General features: G+C 34.4%; 1 protein-coding gene across 3 annotated transcripts in view; it reads right to left on the bottom strand.

The window, feature by feature from the left end:
• The window catches only part of LOC145680710 (ankyrin repeat and BTB/POZ domain-containing protein 2), a 447,712-nt gene that overhangs the window by 163,178 nt on the left and 260,492 nt on the right, over window positions 1-24,042 (bottom strand). For all 3 annotated transcript variants that reach the window (XM_081751633.1, XM_081751631.1, XM_081751632.1), the window contains one exon: window positions 10,660-10,846. In XM_081751633.1, coding sequence (XP_081607759.1) covers window positions 10,660-10,846 — 187 coding nt within the window. The remainder of the gene's footprint in view (window positions 1-10,659; window positions 10,847-24,042) is intronic.

Below are 24,042 nucleotides of genomic sequence, written 5' to 3'. Positions count from 1 at the left end.
ACAGTGATTTTATCAGCGTTACGCTTCGCTTTTTCATTTCCTTAACTCGTTAATAGTTGAAGATATTGTTTAATCGCAATCAGGCGTATAAATTATCCGTATCATCGTTTCAGGGAATAAGAAAACGGAAATATTTCAAAGATCCTGCTCATAATGAAATTCAGTCTTACAGAGCGAGTCTGAAACAATGGCAATATCTTACTATATACAGTAGATATTACAGTATATACTACTGGTTGATGATATATTTCCCAAACGCTGGACTACGAAAAGGGGCTCTACAATCACCTTACTTACGTCAATCACGTGAACGGAATTTTGAAATTTGACGTATAGTTGATAATCTGGAATCTGAATCAGTTCCGGATCAGCTCTGAGCACTCATATGATTAAGAAAGAAAAAAAAAAAAGAAAAAAAGAAAAAGAAAGTTGTAGGCAGTCCGCCGTTGTACAGTGGAAGAATGTTCACCTCTAGTACGTGAGTCTCTGGTTTGATTCCAGCTCTCGCCAAATGGGTTTTGTAGTGGACAAACATCATGTTCTCAAAGTTTTACAATTTTCTTCCACCTACTTCAGTAGTGTTGCGAGATATGACAAGACGATAAAATAAGACTTTCTCGTCTGATCTCATAAAGTTTGTAGAAGTCTTACTTTTTCTTGTTTCTCGAAGATTTTTTCTCGTCTCCTTCTCGAACTGGGGGGCGCGGTAGCTTAGTGGTAGAGCGTTCACCTCCGGTGCTTCGATCCCTGGTTCGATCCCAGCTCGCGCCGTGTGGATTTTGTGGTGGACAAACACCGTGCTCGTGGGTTTTCTCGGGGTTCTCCCGTTTCCTCCCACTTTCTTCATTCCACCATTTCACTTATTTCTCATTATCACCGTCTCCTTTAGCGTAACCGGCATAAACGTGGGACGTTAAACTTAAAGATTTCATTTCATTTTTTCCTTCTCGAACTTTTCTAGTATCTTTTTGAAAATATGTATAGAGAATTTTTGCTATCAGTTTTCTCAATTTCATCTAGATGTTATAAGAATTCTTCCGCATCACGAGAGGTTCAGGATGGGATGTAACATAACAACTTCAAACCATGTTTGTCATTGACACCCAATGGGGTGTAAGCCAAGATACTCAGGGCTAGTCCCAAATGGGGAAGGTTAGCATCAGGAAAGACAAACGCTTTTAAAAGATCCTGCCTAAACGAAACTGTACTGTATATGATGGTACACATAGTAGTTATATGGTTTTGGGCCAATATTAAAAGATTCTTACAAAGGCATATTTTAAAGGGAAAGAAAAAAAATGATTTGCCTGAACCGCTCGCTCTAGCCCCTCCCTGGTTACGAGTCTGAGCACTTAACAGAAACTAATATCTTTTAACTCTTAACCATATTTTTATTTATTTATTTTTTGTATTATTACTTTTGATTGGGAAGTGATCAGAATACTATTTTAACGAGAAAGTAAATTCACAGTTACAAGTGATGGATACAGAATATGATCTAGGAAGGGGCTAAAACATAGTTTGCAGCTTTATCCAGTGTAAAGAAGGATTGAAGCCCATTTTCTCCAGTGTATATCTAAGCGTCAAGGGCTCCCCCTTGGATCCGCGCCTGCATGTACCTATTTACGATTTGGTGATAAATTTGCAGAAATGTATCTCAGTAATATATAAAGTTTCGATTGCAATATTTTATTAAGTATTATGGAAGTTTTTACTGTTTTGTATATTAAGTTTAAACTTTTTAAAAATAGTTTGTTAACCTTGACAAAATTTTAGGAAACAGAACAAAGTCACAATAAAAGAACTTTAGCTGACAAATTACATACTGTACATTTCTGAAACATGTATTTTAGTAATTAGGCCTACCGTTAGAGGGTCAGGTGTCAAAAAGTTGATACCAGTAATTAAAAAAAAATCAAGGTTTTTCATTGTTCCTTCTGAAACAAAACACTTTGAATGTTAATTACTCCGCATTAAAAGAAAGAAAGAAAAAAAATACATTAAATCTTTACCAATCAACGTCCCTCTGCCCTGCTACTATACGACCTTTCACTTTAAAAGGAAGATCATCATTCTTTGCATTGTTCCTAAAGTGAACACCAGACTGACTTCTACTTTTTAACACCACATTTACAGTGTTAATGCAATGCATCAATTGGACATCTTGAAAACAGAAGTCGTTATGGAGATAACAACACATTAAAACCACTTTACAGGCTGCTATACAACACAACCAATCAGCTGGCTTTTGCTTATTTAGAAAAAAAAAAGGAAGAAAAGATTTTTAAATACAAAACATTTATTTTATTTTTATTTTAATGTTCTTCCTGTTAAAACCTGGGGAGAATATTTTTGGTAAGAAGTAAGGTGTAGTGAAGTAGTCACCGCACAGGGGCTACAGATAATGAAATCCATTATTGTTGAACAAGGGCATTGTTCGGTGGAGTTGGAGGGAGAAAAAAGGACAATGATTGGCTGCAAGGTTCAAGGTCGAAAAGAGAACCCTCTTCGAAGACACTCCCGTGTACTTGCTACAAGTGAAGCCAACTCTTAAAAGATGTGGCTAGGATTATTTACACCTTTTTAGCACTGGAAACATGTTACATAAGGTTGCCTTATTTCAAAAATTAAAATCCAGGAGGCTACTAAATTATGAGACTCTTTGAAATGCTTAAAATAAACGTATACTAATTTACTTTCTGGCATTAGATAGAGCTGTTCAAGTATTATATAATCACATTTTCAGTCATTTTAGTAGACCTTCCCCTCCCTAGTCAATCAAACATAAGCAATGATTTACCCCTTCCCCCCTGATAAGCATTTTTTTTAAATTTAAGAAATCTGCCGCAAATAATTCAAAAAATACGCTTTCCTCCACCTCATAAGCTTTTTTTTTTAATTCAACATTTTCCCATGGCTGTCTTTCAGTTTTATTAATTAAAATCAGGGGTAAAAGTGGATTTGGAAAGGTAGGTGGACGCATGAGGTTATGCCGTTCCCCTTGCCTATCTTTGCTCATTGTATTTTTTTGGAAGTGGAGGACGCCATAGATAATTTATGGAAGTGGGCGGACGACATCTTCCCACGTTCCCCCTCACTTTTACCTCTGATTAAAACAATATATTTTTTTGCTTGAACGATCAGCGGAAAATTACCAACAATATCGATCAGGAATTATTGATTAAAATATTTCAGAAGCAAGATGCAGATTGAAACAGAGTACTAAAGATAACAAGAATATTGAGCAGTAAAACCTTTTTTGTCCCTGACCCAATGAAGCGAATAGTTCGTTCATGTCAAAGTTGTTAAATCTTGAATTTAACTAAATTCACGTTTTATGTATTCAAGTCGTTTTTTTTTATTTTGAATTGCCATACTCAGAAGTTGAAGAAAATAATTATGTATCTAATCCTGTAAAAAAAAAAAAAAAAAAAAAAAAAAACCTATAATATTCCCTTCCTTTTTTCTCTGAAATCTGGGACATTTAAGAGTCCCAAGAAATATTTTGGGGACGCAGATCTCGATTCCGCGACGGTCCCGGATTATTGTATGTATACATAATAGTGATTTTCCTGCATGAATGACAACCCTACGTTACGTCATTTTTTTAAAGCGGAAAATAAAATATTTCTTAAAAGAAATTATGTGTAGCTGCAGATAACTTGTCATTGATGTTTGATGCTTATATATGGCAATGCAATACAGAAAGTAAACTACAATACTGTATATCACGTAGTCTAAAACGTATTGAACCTTTTGCATATGATATAGTCGCAATGATCAAATCTAATGCCATTTGACATCTGACAGTTGAAGCTAGTAGATAGTCAAAAAGAGTTGGAATTGTTATAATCAGACGAAAGGTATTGCGCCGTGAGGAAGAGTTAACTTTCCGCAAAACTGTGCTACATTTTACTCTTATTAAGAGTCTTCATCCCGGCGAAATTAAAATACCGCTAATTTTACAGTAATTATGTGATATCTTCAAATAGATAAAAGATAATTGAAATATGGAACAAGAGCGTTCTAGACAATATTATTTTGCTTGAGGTACCGTTATCACAAGTCACCTAGTGGTTTTCCGTTTTCAGCTGTTTAGAAACGCGAAAATAAATGCCGATTTTCAAAATGGCTCGAAATCGAAAGCAGATAAGTGAGTTGTGATAACGGTTTCTCATGTAAAATAATATTGTCTAGGGTGCTCTTGTTCCACATTTGGATTATCTTTTATCTATTTGAAGATATCACATAATTACTGTAAAATTAGCGGTATTTTAATTTCGCCAGGATGAAGACTCTTAAGATAAAGGCGCAAATGTGACGCAGCCCCGTCAAGAAATTTGTGCTGTTTATGGGCAAGATACATTTTCAAAAGCAACAGTCAAAAGATGATTTAGTCGCTTCGTTCTGGAAATTTGGATGTCCAAGATGCTCCTCACAGTGGACGATCAATAATAATAATAATAATAATAATAATAATAATAATAATAATAATAATAATAATAATAATAATAATAATAATAATAATAATAATAATAATAATAATAATAATAATAATAATAATAATCTGGCAAAAGTCGAGCCAGATTGGCATGTAAGCAGTCATGAAATCGCAAATGACCTAAAGATACATCACCAAACACTGAGTGCTAAACCATTTGGAAGAAGCTAGCTAGAAAATGAAGCTCGAAGTTTGAGTGTCAAATGATCTGACTCAAAAACATTTATCCTACTCGATTGAATTTCCATCTGTGAATCTCTACTAATAAACTCGATCCATTTCTGAAGCGATTGACCACGACAACAACAAGTGGATACCCCAAGATAACAATGTGCGAAGTAGAGCAAGGAGCTCCACTGTCTGCATCAAAGCCCACACTGACGCTAAGGAAGATTATATTGTGCGTTTGATGTAATTGGTAAAGCATCATGCATCATGAGCTGTTGCCGCCAGGCAGAACGATAGACTCAGACCTGTAGTGTTCATAGCTAAAAGCGCGAGACACCTAGTGAGTCAAAAGAAATGGTCGGCAGTAGTCAATAGAAACATATACCACACTGACAACAGCAGACCGATATCTTTAACGAACCATCATAAATTGAAATAATTTGGAATAGGAAGTTTTAACGCTCCATAGTGTAACCCATACCTGGGACCATCAAACTATTATTTGTTTCGATTTCTCCAGTACTTCTTGAATTGTGTTACGATAGTTTCAAAAGAAATATGTGAAAACCACATGTAACATTTTTTTTCATGAGAAATCTCAGAAGATCTATAGCGACTGAATTATAGTGTTGCTGAACAAATGTGTGCTTCATGTAACGAAATGATTAGATTTTTTCATGTAGTAGATGTACTTAGTACGTCCGAAAACAAGTTCAAAACAATTAACAGGCAATAACTTCTGCATAATTAAACGACGTATATTTGTGTATGTATAATAGTGTATGTTAAATAATTGTGTACACGATACTATCACTGAGCATTAACCTGTTGTGTTGTCTTTATGAAATAAATAAATAAATAAATAGAATGGCAGAAGGTTATCGTACAAAATGGTACATATGTGGTTCCATTATGTTATTTTCAAATTACAATAAATTTATTTTCAATTTCGACCTCCAAAGGCTCATTATTTTTTTTTAGACAAACTGATATTTCGTAATCACGCTCTTCACACGAAATACGAGGTGTGGCAATTAAATAACGAGACTGCCCACATCCTGTCGCGCAGGGTCATGGGGGGAAGGTAGCTAATGATGTGTTGTTGATCTTGAACCTTCATGAGCAGCCACTGTTTGTTTCATGACTCTGAAAGCTTTTCTTTTCTTTGCAGGCTTGCATGAAGAGGACAGTGTTCTGTAGTAGTGCCGGAATCATGGTGAACAGTAAAGTTGAGCAGCGCATTAACATCAAATTTCTAGTGAAATAAATAAATAAATAAATAAATAAACACCAACGAAATGTGCAATGTTAAAAGAGGTGTATGGTGATAACGTGCGCTATTTTTCGAATGGCACAAACGATTTTCAGAAGGTAGGGAGGAGGTTGAAGAGGATGAACGACATGGCCGCCCTTTGAGTTCAAGAACGGACGAAAATGTTCAAAAAAATTAATGAACTTGTGCGGAAAGACAGACGTCTGAGCATTCGTATGATCGCAGACATGACGAACATTAACAAAGAGACAAAAAGACAATTTTTGCATGGCAATTTAAACATGACAAAAATTTGTGCAAAAATTGTCCCGAAAAACCTCTCTCAGGAACAAAAAGATATTCAAAAGACCATTTGCTGTGACGTCATGGAACGACTCAAAGCAAAACCAGACTTCCTAGCACGTGTCATCACATGTGATGAAACATGGATTTTCCAGTATGACCCCGAGACTAAGCGTCAATCCATGCACTGGAAGACTCCCACATCGCCAAGAATGAAGAAAGCACGAATGAGCAAGTCGAAAGTGAAGGCAATGCTCATCTTTTTTTTTTTCGATATCAGGGGTATCATCATGACTGAATTAGTGCCTCAGGGTCAAACGGTGAATCAGACCTACTACAAAGAAGTCCTAATCCAGCTGAGAGGAAGAATAAGGAAGAAGAGACCGGATTTGTGGAGGAACGGTACATGGATCCTCCACCAAGACAATGCCCCTGCCCATAATGCCCTTTCTGTGAAGCAGTTTGTAGCAGCCAAGCGCATTCCTGTGCTCGACCATCCTCCGTATTCTTCAGACCTGGGTCCCTGTGACTTTTATCTATTCCCAAAAGTGAAAAGTGTATTGAAGGGAACACATTTACAGTCTGTGGAAAAGGTGAAACGAAAAACGGCAGAGTTGTTGAACAGGGTGACATCTGATGACCTACAGTATCTCAATTTGCTATCGAACTTCCTTTTTCAGGATATTCTCATTGAAGATTTCCTATAGTTATTTTTCTTAGTCCTACTAACCGAATGTTCAGACAGTTCCTTCAAATATGCATATTTTTATTCGAATATTTGTTAGTAAACCCTTCCACTGGCAGCTCTTCAGGGAAGTCAAAAAAGATCTACAAGCTAAGGAAGTAAGCTTCCTAGATTCAGAAAAATGTACAAGAACAAATACATTAGGTAAGGTAAGCTCTCTTTCCTTAGCTTATAATGAGAAAATGTTATTATCTTTTTTTTTTTTTTTTTTTTTTTTTACCGATGTGACATTCCTCAAAAGCCGCCATTGTTTTAGTTGTAGCACTGTTCGAACAATTGTTCAATATTCGAATAATAATTTGATTCGAATGAGAAAATGTAGGAATTCTAACAATATTATCAGTGTCAACTAAACATTAGTGAAGATGATAGAAAAAGATAAGTTTCAAAACAACTGCAAACTTTTAATCTTAACATTTTACTTTCTAGAGAAATATTTTCAACCCTCAACATCTGTCTAACTACAATGTATACGTCTTCAGCAGAAGCAAACTCGGGTTTGTTTCCCACCCTGTAGAAGTTAATGTAGTTCGGACCCCACCTTAAGCTGTGGGTCCACGTCTCACATATCCTTGGTGCTGAAACGGATCCTAAACTAAAATTCAACCAACTAACCAATGTGTCTAACTATGTTCTTTCCCCCCTCCATCACAAATGTTAAATCTTATAGACCTATTTCGTTATCCACAGTTGGAACGTATTTTGAAATTGTTTGCAAACTTTGAACGCGGTATTCGGTTTCATGTGGTCTTAATCCTTTATCTCTTTCAATACAATAGTTAATCATCCGTTTACTTTATCTTACAATTGTTTAGATGTCACATACCATAAATTTTTATCTTGACCCTCCTTAACTCTCCTGTTTTATTCCCGTACTTTTCTGATAAAGACAAATCAGCGGTAAATCATTTAACATAGTTTGAGGTTAGAATTGTTTACCAGGAAATGACGTATTCACTAAGGATTGACTTTATGAGAATCTCTTTCACATGAAACTTAAGATACTACTTGCAATCATTATCTGACATCTCTTTAGCAGCGGTTGAAGTAAACCAAGCCTAATTAAGACAATGACTCGATCGAGGCATAAATTCAATGTATTTATTTATTTGTTTATTTACTTATTGTAATTGTTCATCTTGTATAAAAACTTGACTGTTTGCTTGTCCTTCACACAAATCTACACCACTGTCTTGGCATAATTCTGTGCGACTATACGTAGGTGAGAGACCGTAGGCTATTTAGAACTTTTAAAATGTATATCCTAAGCCAGCGTTTCCCAACCTTTTTCAACTTGCGGCACACTACGGGTGTAACTTAAATTCTCGCGGCACACTCATAGATTAGTAGTAGTAGTACTAGTAGTAGTAAATAGAAAATACCGTCGTATTTTTTTCTATGATAACTGACCTCCTTCTCCCAGAGAATAAAGCTCGATCACTGGTTTTCCCCCATCGTAAATCATTATACTTATTTTTCATTCTAATTCAAAAATAGAAAACAATTCCAATGAGATATAGGACTCAGGCTTTTAAAAATAAACTTACTTTTTGAAGACTGTATCCAACCTTTCACTCTAAGATCACTAAATAAACGAACAAACATATCACTTGTACTTTTAAAACAGATGGAGGTAATTTGTATGAGTGCTTTGTCGAAAGGGTAGAATGAGATTTTAAAATTTCAAGTTACGAAATAACTTGTAACAATAAAGAAGCAATAATGGTCATAACAATGATTATAAATACTTTTTTTTTTGAACATTAAAAATGTACAGACAAGTAACACAGTGTGAAACCTATAATTTATTAACATGGTTAATATACGTCACAATTTTTAAATATTAATAAAATTCTGTTTTCGAAATACAGTCTGTGTAGTAGTAATGTATGTATATACATTAATATATTACAATTACAGTATTTTTTTCCATTGTAGAGGTTCATAGTAATGTGAAATAAAGATACACATTTTTCCTGTCTTGTAATTTGGTTGCTATATAATTAATAATTTTGTTTTCCTTTTACTCGCGGCACACCAGCGGCCCATTCGCGGCACACCAGTGTGCCGCGGCACACCGGTTGGGAAACGCTGTCCTAAGCAGATGTTCAAAATTTATAGAGTAATTAAGAAACACTCAAACTAGACAACCGAAACGACTCTACTGTGTTCCATGTTGCATAATTTTTATTTTGATGAAATGAGTGACAACGTAATTCTACTGTGTATTTGGGACGAAGAAAATTTCACAATTCACCAGTAAAAATTCTCAACCAAAATGTCTTTCGCCAACAAATGAGAAAGTGTAAAATTTATACTACAGACCGTTTAACCAAATCCTGATTAACCGAATTTTCGGGTTAACTGACTCCTTTAAAGAGAAAAGCCTTTATGTACAGTATATTCATAAGCTGAATTAAATTTCATCGTTGTAGTCATGCGCCTTTTATTTAGCAATGTTTAATCTTGAGGTATCATATGTTGTCAACATTTTTTCTCGCTGAAAGTACATCAAAATATATTAAATATACAGCACTGTATATCAAAAAACCTTTATTACGGTTTACCGAATTTTCGGAGCACCATCTGCCCCATCAATTTCGATTAAACGAGATTCTTAATATTACCGAGCACTCTTTGTGAATCTGATGCATAGATTATGATATTTGTTCCAAATTTCTTAAAATATTTATCAGATAAGTTTTACAAGACCTTAATAACAGGATGGGAAATCATAGCACTTAAAGAAAGGGAAGAGAAGGGGGACATGAGTGGAAAAAACAAACTTCTTCACGCCAGGAGCGTCATTTCAGATTTTGTTTGTGGGGGCAAGACCCCTTGATATAAGTAAAATTTCGCGTTTTTCACTGACTTACTACACTCTATTGATAAAATCTATATAAATCTCAAACTCAGGGGAGCAATTGCCCCTCTCTTCCCTCCTAAATGATGCCCCTGCTTCACACTGAACTGTTTCTACGTAGAAAGTTCACATAGTTGATATTTCTATAATTATTAAACTAGGTAAGATTAGGGATACTGCTAACCACTAGTTTACCCATCAATTATATTATAAAATACATGTTAATTATATATGAATTACAGTAATTAATTAGGAAAAATCTGACAATAAGTTACTTTATTAACCTCCAGTAAATTATTATTGGGAGAGAATTTTTACCTAAAAACTTTGAAGTGGGCGGAATACCCTCAACTCTCTCAATACAAAATGAAAATCTGAAAATCTTCTATTCATACAAAAGGTGAGCTGAGGATTTTTAAATTAATGAATTGATTGGTTGTACAGTTACTAAGGGATGCAGAAATCAAAACGGTACAAATGTATACTGCATCCTGTAATTTTTGAAAATTGTACGTCCCAGATAATTTAAAAACTGTAAAATAAATTAATCTCAATTTTTCAGAGAAAAATATTTTCGAATTGTAACATAAGAGCATTATGCAGGTTTCGATTTTTGTAATGGTTCATTTTTAAAAATACAAGCCAAGATCACACATATGCTCTCATGATGGAAATAAACCTTTTTCCACATGACGTGTCTCGTTCACTGGCCTCAAGAGCAAATAAAGGGGAATCTCCGACTGTCTGGCTGAAATAACATTCTAAATACATATGTAGAGAAAGAAAGAGAGCGAGAGGCAAAAAGACATTATGGATGTAATGTTTACCTGGTTTTGGGGTCCAGCGACGGCAGGTAGATTGCTGGGTGATTTGAGCGCAGGTGCAGAGCCCCCGCCCACGTCTCTGGCAGGGGCCTTGGCGAGGACTGAAGATGGTTGATAGCCATAGTGGAGCACCTCCTTGCCTCTTAAGATGGCTGTTGCATCCCCCACTGGACGATGGAAATCCCCAGGCCTTAAAAGAAGTAAAACAAATTACGTAAGCTACATAGTTTAATTTAAAAATATTTTTAAAAAAGACATAAAAGAAATATTGGAATATTTAATATGCAGGACGTACTTGTATAGTTAATTTCTTAGAATGAATTATAGGAGACTGGTGTAAATTCTTATCTTAAGATCTAGCATGCTTGGAGATAATTGCAGTGAATATGACGTTGCAAGTATTTTTCATTCATAATAATTGATCAATGGATATTTGTTGGAATCAACGACGAGATTTTTTAGGCAAATAAACGAATCAGTTTGTCCTGATTATTAAGAAAACCACAAAATAGTTGCCTAAACATAGTCTTAGTAAAAGTCTTATTTCGTCCTTTCTCTCTTAATCAATATTTTGAGCTGGCAATATTACCTTTTACGCTAAACTTACTGGTACTGTAAATTGCTATGATAGATCACTCTTACGAGCAATCTTCTTCAAAAGTTTAAAAAATTTTTAAAATCCCAAACGAAGGAATATGAATATGAGATTGAGAAATAACAAAAAAATGTACCTACACCAGAAGCACATCTCGTAAATAAGTGAAAAAGAATGGCTTAATTGCCAGCTTTTTTCAAATTATTATGTTTTCTATAGCACATTCAATCACTATCAAAAAGTTACGCTTCTCGTTTGGAAAAGATATTTTAGTGATTTATTATATCGTGTGAAGGAAGATCCTCCATGATATTCTTGTAAACTTTACTATCTGCACTCGATCGACAGGCCAGTTATCCTGAATGAGGTTTTCCTGGATTTTCCTCATTCACACCGGGCAGCCGGGATGGTACCTAACATATAGGTCCCACGCCGCTTCCTTTTTTCCCAATCCTTTCTTTGTTCTCTTTCCCCGGATAGTGTGCTCACCGAGGGACGTCATCCCTCATACGTGACAGGCTAAAGTGGCCATAGATGCCGGACGTCCAGAAATCTAAATCCTAAATCATTTATTGCTATCTGCTTCTTTTTTTTAAATTCATTTCTATCTGTAGGTTATATCCTATAGGAGGAGTAAGTATAAAGAATGGAATACCAAACAACAGAGTCATTTCAGATTTGCTTTGAAGGTGAGAGGAGTTCAAGATTTAATATCGACGTTAGAATTCACGTTTCTTTTTTATTAGTATACAATTAATTTTTTTCAAGTTTAAGCTGAACCAATGAAAGCTTTCGAATTTTAGTTAAAATAAAAAAAAAAATCTTCGGCACTGTAGAATTTGTGGCGATATGTAATTGAGTTCGTTAGTTTGATCAATAAATTTTATATAGAGTCCGCCAGAAAAATGTATACACTGTTTGTCATCCTGTACCAGGATACTGGCACATTGTTCTTAAATTTTTCGTTTATTGTAGTACGGTTTTCCGTCCAACAGATGTCGGCATTGTCAATTATTTTCAGTTAAAATTATGTTGTAGCGCGTTTTTTTTTCGCTCAACAGATGTCGGTACTGTCAGCATGGTAGTGAGATAAGAAAATGGCAGGAGCACGGGTGAGATTCGAGCAGCGTTAGTACGTTTTGAAGGGTTTTATCAGGTTTGGGAATGCCATCGAAGTGAAGAGGGGAGTTTGGTACTGAACCACCAACCTGATAAAACACTTCAAAACGTACTTAAGCGTGCTCCTGCCATTTTCTGATCTCATTAACCGCGCTGGCAATACCGACATCTGTTGAGCGAAAAACCGTACATACTTGACATACTTAAATTTCAGAACGATTGGCAATGGCAGTATCCTGATATAGGATGACAAAGACTGTATACATTTTTCTGGCGTACTCTTTATGTATTAAAACTCATACCGATTAATTTAGTCAAAACAGAAGTAAATGTTTTCTCAAGTAACGAAAACCATTCTTATTTTGCATGGGGAAAAGCTAACACAGCTTATCACGATGATGATAAGATTTATTTTTAATATGTTGGTTGAGTGGATTTTGGCGTCTCTTTTCAGGACCTAGACTATATGAGACGTGAATTTACAGTTTTAAGATTTCAAGGCTCTCCCCATCAGGAATAGAACCAGTTCTAACTAAGGAACTCACGCGCTAACCACTTTCTTTAAAATCTTTCTAAAGCGAAAATTACATTGTAACTTTACTGCAGAAAGACAAAAACTAACGTTTATATACGTAAAAATCAGTATATAAACAAACGAATAAGCATAAGGAGATAGTAATGATATAATATACATAGTGAAAAATATAACGTGTGGAGTACCTACACCATTTTTTAAAAATATTGATTCATATGGGGAATAATTTTTATGTTTCCTTTGAAGTGACGTGGCATTTTAATGATTAATGAAGGGATACGATTTTCCCCTTCAAATCCAGTTAAAGCTTGTTCGTTCTTTTTCAAAACAGATTTGCATTACATGACTTTAATGTAATATTAGTTTAACTAAATTTTGTTATTAAATATTAAAATTAATTACTATAAGAAAATTTTATTTCCAAGCAGCAAGGGATATTTATCTAAATAGATTTGAAGAGAAAAAGTCACTTAAATCAAATCATTAAAATTCTAGTTTATTTCAAAGTAAACAGAAGAAACAAAGTAGGAGGACCACACTGTACACTACGAAAAGGAATCTGGTCTGGTTTGTGATAAACTCCTTAACAAGCCTAGGCTTTAAATATAGCATTTTTACTTAGTACACGAAATATACTTTAACATAAATGAATATTTAAAAATAGAAAAATATTTGAGTCTTTAGATTTGCCAAGTAGAAATTAATTTAGTTTAATTTTAGCATTGTATTCCAAGAACAGATTAATATTTAGCATCCGTAGCATAACTTCAATAGCACTGCGGATAGTCTATGAAGCAAGGATATTATTCATAATTATTCCCATAGGAATACATGAGGAACCGACTTTTGGTTTTCCATAACTTTGAATCAATTATATGAATCACTCCTCAACCAACACAGTCTCTAACTTTTGACTTCCTACACCCTGGCCAAAATTAATGGTAATTCATCAAGTACTTCTTGAGATTTTGTGCCTCCGGACGAACACACGGACAGACAGAGTATAAACATTATAAGGAAATTTTGTTGGTGAACCAAGCTCCTTAATAAGTCCTGGAAAGATTTGTATAGGTGTTCAATACTGTTAATATATCGCTTTTCATATTTAGCGAATCATTTGTAGCGTTGGAGAACAAGTGTACGGTGTAAAGAGTAATGTAACCAAGAAATGTACATGGTCTCTGGACCAGTAAAGAGGGCTTTTGATATGTGTTCTTAAAACAAACTTATAGATTAAACTAATGAAACTTTATATAAGTTCTTCTTCACATCACAACAGTCATATTTCCATAATTCCAATAAACTTCTGTAAATACAGCAAAGAAGATCTTGCGAAACTTTAGTTCATGCGATCAGCATTATGTATATTCTCTCATATCTCAAATATATAAGGCTTTGGCTCAAGAATATTTTTTGAGGTTTAACCAAAAAATCTGTTAGCCTCAAAAATACTTCATCTGAATAACCCCAACAACATTACAATGTTATAAAACCCACTAGTATGATCCTAATAACATTACAGGCTTATAAAGCCCACTAATGTGATCCCAGTAACATCACAATCTTAAAAAACACAACAGTGTGGTCCTAATAACATTGCAATTTCATAAAGTCCACTAGTGTGATCCTAAAATATAACAATCTCATAAAGCCCGCGAATGTGATTCTAATAACATTATAATCTTATTAAACCCAATATTGCGATCCCAATAACAGTACAATTTTATAAATTCCATTATTGTGATCATAAAATATTACGATTTTATAAACCCCATTGGTGTGATTTTAATAACATTGCAGTCTTATAAAGGCCACTAGTATGATCCTAATATCATTACAATTTTATGAAGCCCATTAATGTAATTCTAATAACATTATAATATTACAGAGCTTACTAGGGTGATTCTAATAAACAAATAGTCAACATACTCAAAATATGTGTAAGTGTCTAAATTTAAAATTAAAAAAAAATCTTGTAGAAAACCAACAAATGAATGTTTCATCAACGTACAGGAGGAAGTCAATTTCTTTAAATACAACACAGCAAGTAAAAGTGTTATGTAAATACACACAATAGTATTCTCATTCCCTTTCAACTTGCTCCCACACAATATAAAGACAAAGAGGTTTCCTAATCAGAGTAGAAAAGGAGGAATTAGAGTGGATTAAGAAATCCAGTGACAACTTTAATCCCACCCTCCCATCGACAGGAAACAGGAAGAACTTCCAAATTATCGTGGAGTTTGCTGTAAAAAACAAAACTCCTTGTTTGTAAATTCAAGTTATATCTTGAATGATTTGAATTTGCACACACGTTTCGTCCAGCAAATAAACTTAAAGATACAGTAGCGAGTTTCTTTTTCCTTAAGTGTAAACAAGGTTCACGAACTCCAAAAATATATCATTCTTTTTTTCCCCCTCTCATCAATATTTCAAGTAAGTTTTAGCTGTTATCATAGTATTTGCAGAAAAAAATATCTGAAAGTTTTACGTCCCACGTTTAAGTCCTTTAGTCTTAAAGAGAGGGATGATAATCCAGATAATTACGGAAGAATTCGTGATATGAGAATGTGGATGGAAGTGGGAGATCCCGGAGAAAAATCAGGAAGATGATATTGTCCATTAGACGTACAACCTCATTGTATGCTTTTACCCGGGGTCACTCCAGAGGGGTCCAAAGTTGATGGGAGGGATTTCTGAAGGGAATTTTTTCGACATTCTTTTAATTTTTCATGTTCAAGTACGCTATGGGCCCCAATACATAGCACCTCAGGAAAGCTTGTTTCATGCTGAAGAGAATGAACTATAAACTATGACTTTCCAATAAACAGTGTTGATGCAATAGCTATTTCACTGCTAGTCTACGATTTTCTTTATACTAACAGGGTTATTGGGCCCCAAGGACTTACTCCGTTATTCATAGCACCTAGTTTTTTTTTGTGCATGAACATATGTTTGTTATGTTTATCGAATGGACTAGGTTTGATTCGAATGTCCGTATAGCAGGTTCATGTCCTTTCCTTGTCAGCAAAGTTTATTAAAATTCCTGATAGATTATACAACACTAACAAACTTGTATGAACACATGGTTGCATACATTTAAAAGTCGCTTAGCTCGCTGACCTCTATATAAGTTATTCCCCTATGGTATATGTTTCTCGTGATTTTGAAAACTAGTCGTTGATGATCCTGATGACTATGAAAAGTTTTATTTGAGAGGAGTCGATTCGTCAAGATGAAGAAGATGGAGAACCGAAGTTTACTTTAAGCGAAAGAATGGAGCATTCGTTCAAATAAACAAATTCATGTATGGTGTTAATCGCTTTTCTAATACTATACTCAAAAGGGAGAGAAAGTACTAAAAACAGTTGAAGAAGTATTTGATTTGTATGCTGATATTATAGTAAAAGATGTGGATTATGAAATTAAGCCTCATCTAAGGTTTGACATCAAATAGATATGCCCCATGAGCAAAAAAAGGAATGATTTCAATGCAATGAGAAAGTCACAGGAGACATGAAAATCCGAAGAAACCGCAAATACACGAAGTTGTTGAATATTAGCTGACATGCTTTGGTATAGAACTTGTGCTTCTCTATATCAGTGATGGGAAAACTACGGTCAGTGAGGTAAATATAGCCCTTGAAATATTTTACCCATCTCGTGACATGATTCTTTATCGCTGAGTAATGAAAAAAAGAATAAGGTTGTTTCGAAAGAGTTGTATGTATTAGAAACAGATTAATAGTTTGAGCATTGAACTTCAATTCTGAGTACCAATTCTGAATCCCAATTTGAACTAAATTAGAAGAAATTTTTAGAAATGTATTCACAATTTCGTTTATTAGATTTCCCTTGATAATCCTTCAATCTTAATAGTGCTTATTATCACAGAAAGTTTGTGAAATGTATCATTATTGTTCATAAAAAGTTATATTGACCCGCCTGAGTCTTTTTTGTCTCTACAATCCTAAAAAATGTTAGACTATCAATGCTCTATACCAGGTTATAATGTCTGGTTGTATATAATCTTTAAACGTTCGCTGCTGCAGTGTAAAACTGAGTTTGGATCTTAGTGCTATACGAGTCACCGTGTGTCTCGTTGAAGGTTTGTCCATCGATGCTAGTAATGTTAACAATCTGTACAAACGAAAATATCACAAGCGCACACAGTAGTATAATGCATAGAACAGCATAGCACAGAAATGAAGTATCGCACGAGCCACCGGTGACTCCAAACGCAGCGAATGTGTGAATCGCATTCTATCTCTTCCATTGTTGTAGTTAATTTAACTCGTTCCTACACGGTGTGCCAAATGTAGCAAAACTATAACGTTATGTCTTTATGTAGGTTGTGTTGAACATAGAAGTACTATAAGTAGTACGTGTGTCACTTTTAGAAGTATGTGTTACCATTAGAAGGTAAACAACAATAGACAAAATCAGGCAGTTAAAAGGAAGATACTACATAAATAAGCAATCTGTTCCAACAGCAAAAAATAAAAAGTAAATAAATAAATAAATAAAAAATAAAATAAATAAAAATAAAAATAAATAAATAAATAAAATATAAAAATAAAAAATAAAAATAAAAAATTAACAATTATTATGCTTTTTGGCGACATAAAAATATTTTATCTCGATTTTCTGGAAAAGTAGACAGCTGAATTTTCTCTGAAAGATGTAATTTTATTCAGCTCAATTTCTTCTGTATATTGATATATCTCTCATCTTTAATCAATGTTGTGGTTAAACAAAAAAAAAAAAAAAATCTATGAGGCGTCGTGCTGGTATCACAATGAAGAGTTCGATTAGACTATATATATATATACATAAGGGTTTACACTTACTCATATATCATTTTGATCAGCTCATAATAAGATGTATCGATTGGTGTATGTCTTATCGTTTTTTTTTTAATTTCATTAATACGCTAACGATATTGTGGAATTTCCGGCCAGTCACAATGCTACTAAATGTTACATTTTGAGTTAATTTAATATGTGGTGTACAGCAAGACTGGATATAGAGTTAGAAGAATCAACAAGAAAAAGAAATGATGAAATTCTACGAACAATGCAGAGTAATTATATGTTGTAGCATTTATTTCAAAACCGCTTTCCTTATTAAGATATACTACAAGAGTCCTACGTCCAAAAAATACTAACATTTACAGAAATGTGAAATACTCACGTTAATTTTATGCTTTTTTTTTTTTCATATTCCAGAAAACTTTGAAAAAGTCTTTTCTTAATGCATTATTAGTATTTTCTAGCAGATCACAATTTCCTTTTGAATTAATTTTATTTTTTTAAAATAAATAATTATTATTATTTTAAAATGCTCTTGTCTAACAATTTTTACAAGTAAGATTCCATTTATCATCGAAAATAAATAACTCTTGCAACGGGGATTTGATGTGCCTGAGATACATTGGGTCTCGGTTTTGCCTCACATAGATTTAATCCAATCACTTTGAGATATTATGCAAATTCAGTCAATCGTCAGATTATATATTTCTTTTATCTTATCAAAATAAACATGCAATAATAGACAGGGAAAAAAGCATATTTCCAGTTAGTATCATCTTTATATTTCCATAGAAGTAAGTTTGTAATCGATAATTGATTACCAGGTCGTTTAGAACTGATCAGTAGTCACCACCTTGATTTGTCTCTTTACTGCAAAATATATCAAGTAGATCGTTGACATTCCTATTGAACCTACTTGGTTAGTTATTATGAAGAGAATTTAGCCAGTCTGCGTAATTAATTAAAGATGATGATGAGCTTATCCGCTTGGTTAATCTTAGAATACAAAGTGGTAGTTCGTTTGCTTCCGTGATGGCTAGAGAAGAGATATAACTTGTTTGATTTATTAGGAGGATGTTGAACTGATTTGTCTAGTTTATCGATCAAACAGAATGAAAATACTAGCTAGAATGAAAATATTAGGAAAATAGCTAAGTTGATCGAAATCTTATAAATGTCTGTATCATCATCACAGTTATTCTGTGAGGTCAGTTGCTGCAACTGAGAAGCTTCCATGTTCCATGGTCTTCCGCTAACCCCTTCGTTTTCACATACAATTTTTCTGTTTTGATATCGTCCATTAATTGTAGTCTTCTTCGTCCCATCCCTCTCTTTCCTGCCATCATACCCTCTAGCAAGTCCCTTATGATACAGTTCGTTCTTAGTCAATATCCCAACCAGTTTCTCTTCCTCTTCTAAATAATAATCTTTCCCTTACCATTTCTAACACCCTCTCGTTTGTTCTCCGCTCGACCCAGCTAATTTGCTCCATTCTTCTCCACACCCACATCTCGAAAGCTTCCAGTGGTTTTTAATCATTTTTGCATAATGTCCATGTTTCTGACCCATACAGTACAATACACCACACGAAGCATTTTATGAGTGTTGTTCTCAACTCTTTATTCAAGGTTCCACAAAATAATATTTTCTTCCTGGTAAATACTTTTTTCGCCATTATAATTGTCTACTGAATTTAAATATTTAAATTCTTGCAGGCAATTTTAAATTCTGCATGTGTACAAATCTGAGTACCTCTTCAATTTTGTCGCTATCTTCCAGCGTCGTGACATCGAGTTCCACAAGAATGAAGCAAGAATGAACTTATAAAAGAGATGAAAAAAAGAAACATTCATTTGATTCTAGTCCAACTAATTGATCATAACACTTTCATTTTATCATAACTATTTTAAAAATATTTTTATAATGTAATTTCAAATAGTTCGTTGATGGATCTTTATTCACGTGTACAAACTAAATGTTGACTCGAACATGACGATCATATGTTTATAAACGTTTTCCATCCATTACTGTTATGTATATACTACAAATCCTCATTTAAAAAGGATTCCTATCACATTAGCTTCCTTTTGCATCTGCTTTCATGTGGATGACAAGTTTTCTCTTCAGTAGAGTTAACTGTTTATCAGTCACATTTTAAGTGTCTCTAAGAGTCTACGGAAACAAAGTCTTAACCAATCTTTTTCATCGTGGGTCATTACTTAGAAATTTCAATAGGAAAAGCTATTAAAATGAACATTGGTGACTTTCTGGGTCTGCCTGTTTCCAATAATCTATACTTTTCTGTTCATCACTAAAAGATACAAGAAGAAAAGCTTTTAACACGAATGTTATCAAAGAAACGTGCCACTAAAGAGAAGTAATTTGGTTATGGAATACAAAGTTGCCCATCTCTAGCCTAGGTCCCTGACATACTTCCTCGTAAAATTTTCTAACATACCTTTCTCAAAAACCAAAACTTGCTTGTTGTAAATATTCTCAATGGTTCTAACCACTAATATTTCCCCCATTTTAGGATCTTTTATATAAATTACTAGCTGAAATAGCCGTTGAACATACGGGGAGAGAATAGGTTTATGAGAGATATTTGAATCCCCTTTCCCCCTTATAATATTTATTTCGATAAATGTGAATGATAAAATTACAGAAGATACTCTACTTTTGACAAATATTGAAATACAATACTCTCACGAAATACGCCTTTATTGAAATTGATATGATGAAGAAACCAAGCTTGAAGTGGGTACTAATTATCTTCCAACATTCATTTTAAACAACTAAGACGTTTCCTCGACCCCGAAAACTATGAATTCGACATAAATCTCAGTCATTTTTGACATTTTATTTTTCACCTCTCCCCGTCTTTTGGTACTGGAAATGAACTTGGACTTAAACGGCATTGGAAGCGTCACTATTCATTTCAATGACAGCAAAAACTGTGGATGACATACTATCATCAGTCATTTTGCATTATTTTTACACATCACTCCATTCAAATCCCACCCTGAGGGTTAGTCACACAGATTTTTTTCCAGATTGAAGGTCACATGTCTACCAAGTTTGGTTAAAATTGTTCCAAATGTTCCTGATTTACGCTATAATATACATGCATATATTTGGGATACCAAATATCAGAGGATATTTAGAGATATACTTCTTGTACTGTACATAGAAGAAGAAATATGATAACTGCTTCTGAGGATTATGAATAGTGTAATAGTATTAAAAAAATTAAAAAAAAATAAGAAGCCTTTTGTTGCAGGCTTCTTAAAGGGTCTTTTTTAGGCTGACGAATGAGTCTTTACGTGGATGACATAAGCACATCATCAGCTTCCTTCTCCGTTATACCTGTCCCTCTTGACAGGTACTCAATGGACTATCCTGTTTTATGAGGCTACTTCAACACCCAACAAAAATTAGAGAGGGTCGAACTTAAGACCATAAATAGCAATGACCAGTATGAGAATTACCTGGCATGACTGCAAGATAATTGAAGACTCGCTGTAGGAAACAATGTAAGTGCCACCTTGCAATTGTTTAACTTATTTTATTTTTTTAAATACGTTTATGCCTTAGTTAGATTTTCATACATAGCTTCACTTCGTTATATGCTAGGTTGTATTTCTAAGCAACAGTATTCTGTATTTTGTGACGCTTGGGCACAATTTACTATCTTTTGTCTCTGCTGCTACACTACAGTAACTATTGTTTTTGATACTTAACATTGTTTTCTACACGAAGTCTTCAATTGAGCAGCTCTGGTAAACATAATGGTGTTACTTCCGGTGAAATTGAATTATTAGATGGAATGGGTTGTGATCGAACCACTGAAGTGTATGTATACTGTTTAATTTTAGAAATATATTTGTAGATGGCAACGGAATCTTCTTGGTATGTGTCATTGTATTCAATTGTATAGGAATAGTCAACCTTCTCTCCCAGTTTCCTCAAAGGTTAGACAATGGAACATATCATCATATTCGCCCGAGCCACTCAATTATGAAAATATGACAATCGTCATCATCTGTCTCTTCTTCGTGTAGAAACAAGACACACCTGTTATGTAAAATGTGAAATATTTATATCTGTATATGTATAAATTACAATGGAATGCATATTACCATCGCATAAATCGGAAAAGATTGCCGGCTTATTGATGTCACATGAAGCCCCTCTCTGAAGATAGTTAAATATCAATACTTGGGGCAGACACTAGCTATTCGTACCTAATTAATAGAGTTAGCAACAGTATTCTACATAATAGTTAAGAGTGGAAGAAAAAGTGAGCAATTTGAAGAGAAGATGTGAGACAACTAAAATCAAGGGGTCCAAAAAGTTTCTCACAAGTAATGTTTCCAAATTTAAACTTGTTTCTAACATTTCTTGTTTCGTTCCTTCAGATAGTAACTTGTTCAGTTCAGTGTTATTGTTAATGCTTTAACTGTAGATATTATATTATTGACAGAGTTCCTGTATGCTTTCTATCCTTTATCTCACGTGTCTTTCTGTTTCTCAACTCGTCTTTCAAATATGTCTCTGCATCCCTTTATTAGTAACTCAAATGTAAAAAAAAATAAATAAATAAATAAATAAATAAAAATAAAAAAATAAAAAAATAAAAAGGTCAAAATTTGGTTCGTCACAGTTGATTTTCTAAAATGAACATTTACAAGAAATACAATAAATCTGAATTATTGCAAAGACACGTTATTTCACAAATTGGCAAATACATTGTTAATACAAATTTATTTTTAATTAACTCCAAAGCCTGACAGACGTGCAAAGGAAGTAACAGGAAATATGTTTCTTTTCCTTTATGGACGGTGAACACATATAGAAAGACGAAACATTAGAAGACATCACCAAGGGCATGTTATAAAGAGCAAGTCAAAATGATGGACCCAATTTCAGAAATATCATCATGTTCGCCCGAGCCGCACACATATGTTATTGTGAGACATATGTTAAGAAAGGTAAAATGATAAAGTTTTCTTCAAATATATCACAAGTGTTCTATGTGAGCACCTTGCGTAACACGGAGCACATCAAGCTGATAGTCTATCTCTTGCCAAACCCTTTCTAACATGTTACGGTCAATATCACCAATTTATTCCATACTCACTGTTGACTCTTGGTGGTAGAAAGTGGAAACTTAACTTTGAAAGTTAACCTTTCGAAGTGCATGTATCACAGTAATATATGTTTATTAGATTTCACAGAATAAAATTTCTGAAATCGGGATCATAATTTTGACTTACCCTATAAAAGCAGTATACATAAAATTACAGTTATAATGGAAATTTGATCAAATGAACTAAATATCAAGTCGTGAGTGATTATGAAGTTCATGCTGTCAAAAAATCTTCAAATAAGCCAAACTTGGTTTGAAATGAACTACATTTGCAATTCCAGAATTATCCTGGCGACAAAAATTTTTTATTAAGGTAAAACTAACCTGGGTTTCTAAAGTAGTTATATTCGTATTCTGTAATCCATTATGCAGTGGCTCAGCGGTAGAGCGTTCACCTCTGGTGCTTGGGGTCCCGGGTTCAAACCCAAGTGAATTTTGTGGTGGACAAACACCGTGTGCGTGGGTTTTCTCGGGGTTCTCCCGTTTCCTCCCACTTTCTTCATTCCACCATTTTATTCATCTCTCATCATCACCGTCTCCTTAAGCCTAACCGGCATAACTGTGGGACGTAAAATTTCTCAAAGATTTCATTTCATGGTAGAACGCTCACCTCTGGTGCAAAAAATCCCAGGTCATGTGGATTATAGTGGATAACATTATCTCTGTAGGTATTCTATAGGGCTTCTACCGTTACTTCCCACATGTTTACCTACGAACTCTCTAATAATCATTCACCTTTATTACTTATTATCCGTCTCCTTTAGATAAAAGGGCATAAAATTGGGACGTAAAAAATATAGTGTAATGTCCCACGTAATGTAATGAATAAACAATTCTACACGCCAGTGTTTACAAACACCACTACGTGGTTTGGGAAGAGGATTCCATACCAGATGGATCTACAATCACCTGCAGACGATGGGCTTCTGGCCTCTCCCACGGAGCAGCAGTGCCACCGCCACTCAAGGAACCTTATAAATTGGCTGGACGAGGCAAATCTGTATCAGTTTTCTGGTGACCCTCCTACTGTTTGCCACGGAACATTAGGATTAACCTAACCCCAGGCCTCTAGTCTGCTACGGGACTACGCCTATCCTATCTCTTGGCTTAGCCTGATACGGGGTTCTCTCTGGGAATCCCAACCACAGCCGCTTAGCCTGCTACGAGGCTCTGTAGA

This window comes from Thermobia domestica, chromosome 3, assembly GCF_964235325.1.
Source record: "Thermobia domestica chromosome 3, izTheDome1.hap1.1, whole genome shotgun sequence".
NCBI classification, from domain to species: domain Eukaryota; kingdom Metazoa; phylum Arthropoda; class Insecta; order Zygentoma; family Lepismatidae; genus Thermobia; species Thermobia domestica.
Note: the sequence above shows the minus strand (reverse complement) of the source record. Positions and strands in the feature narration are given on the sequence as shown.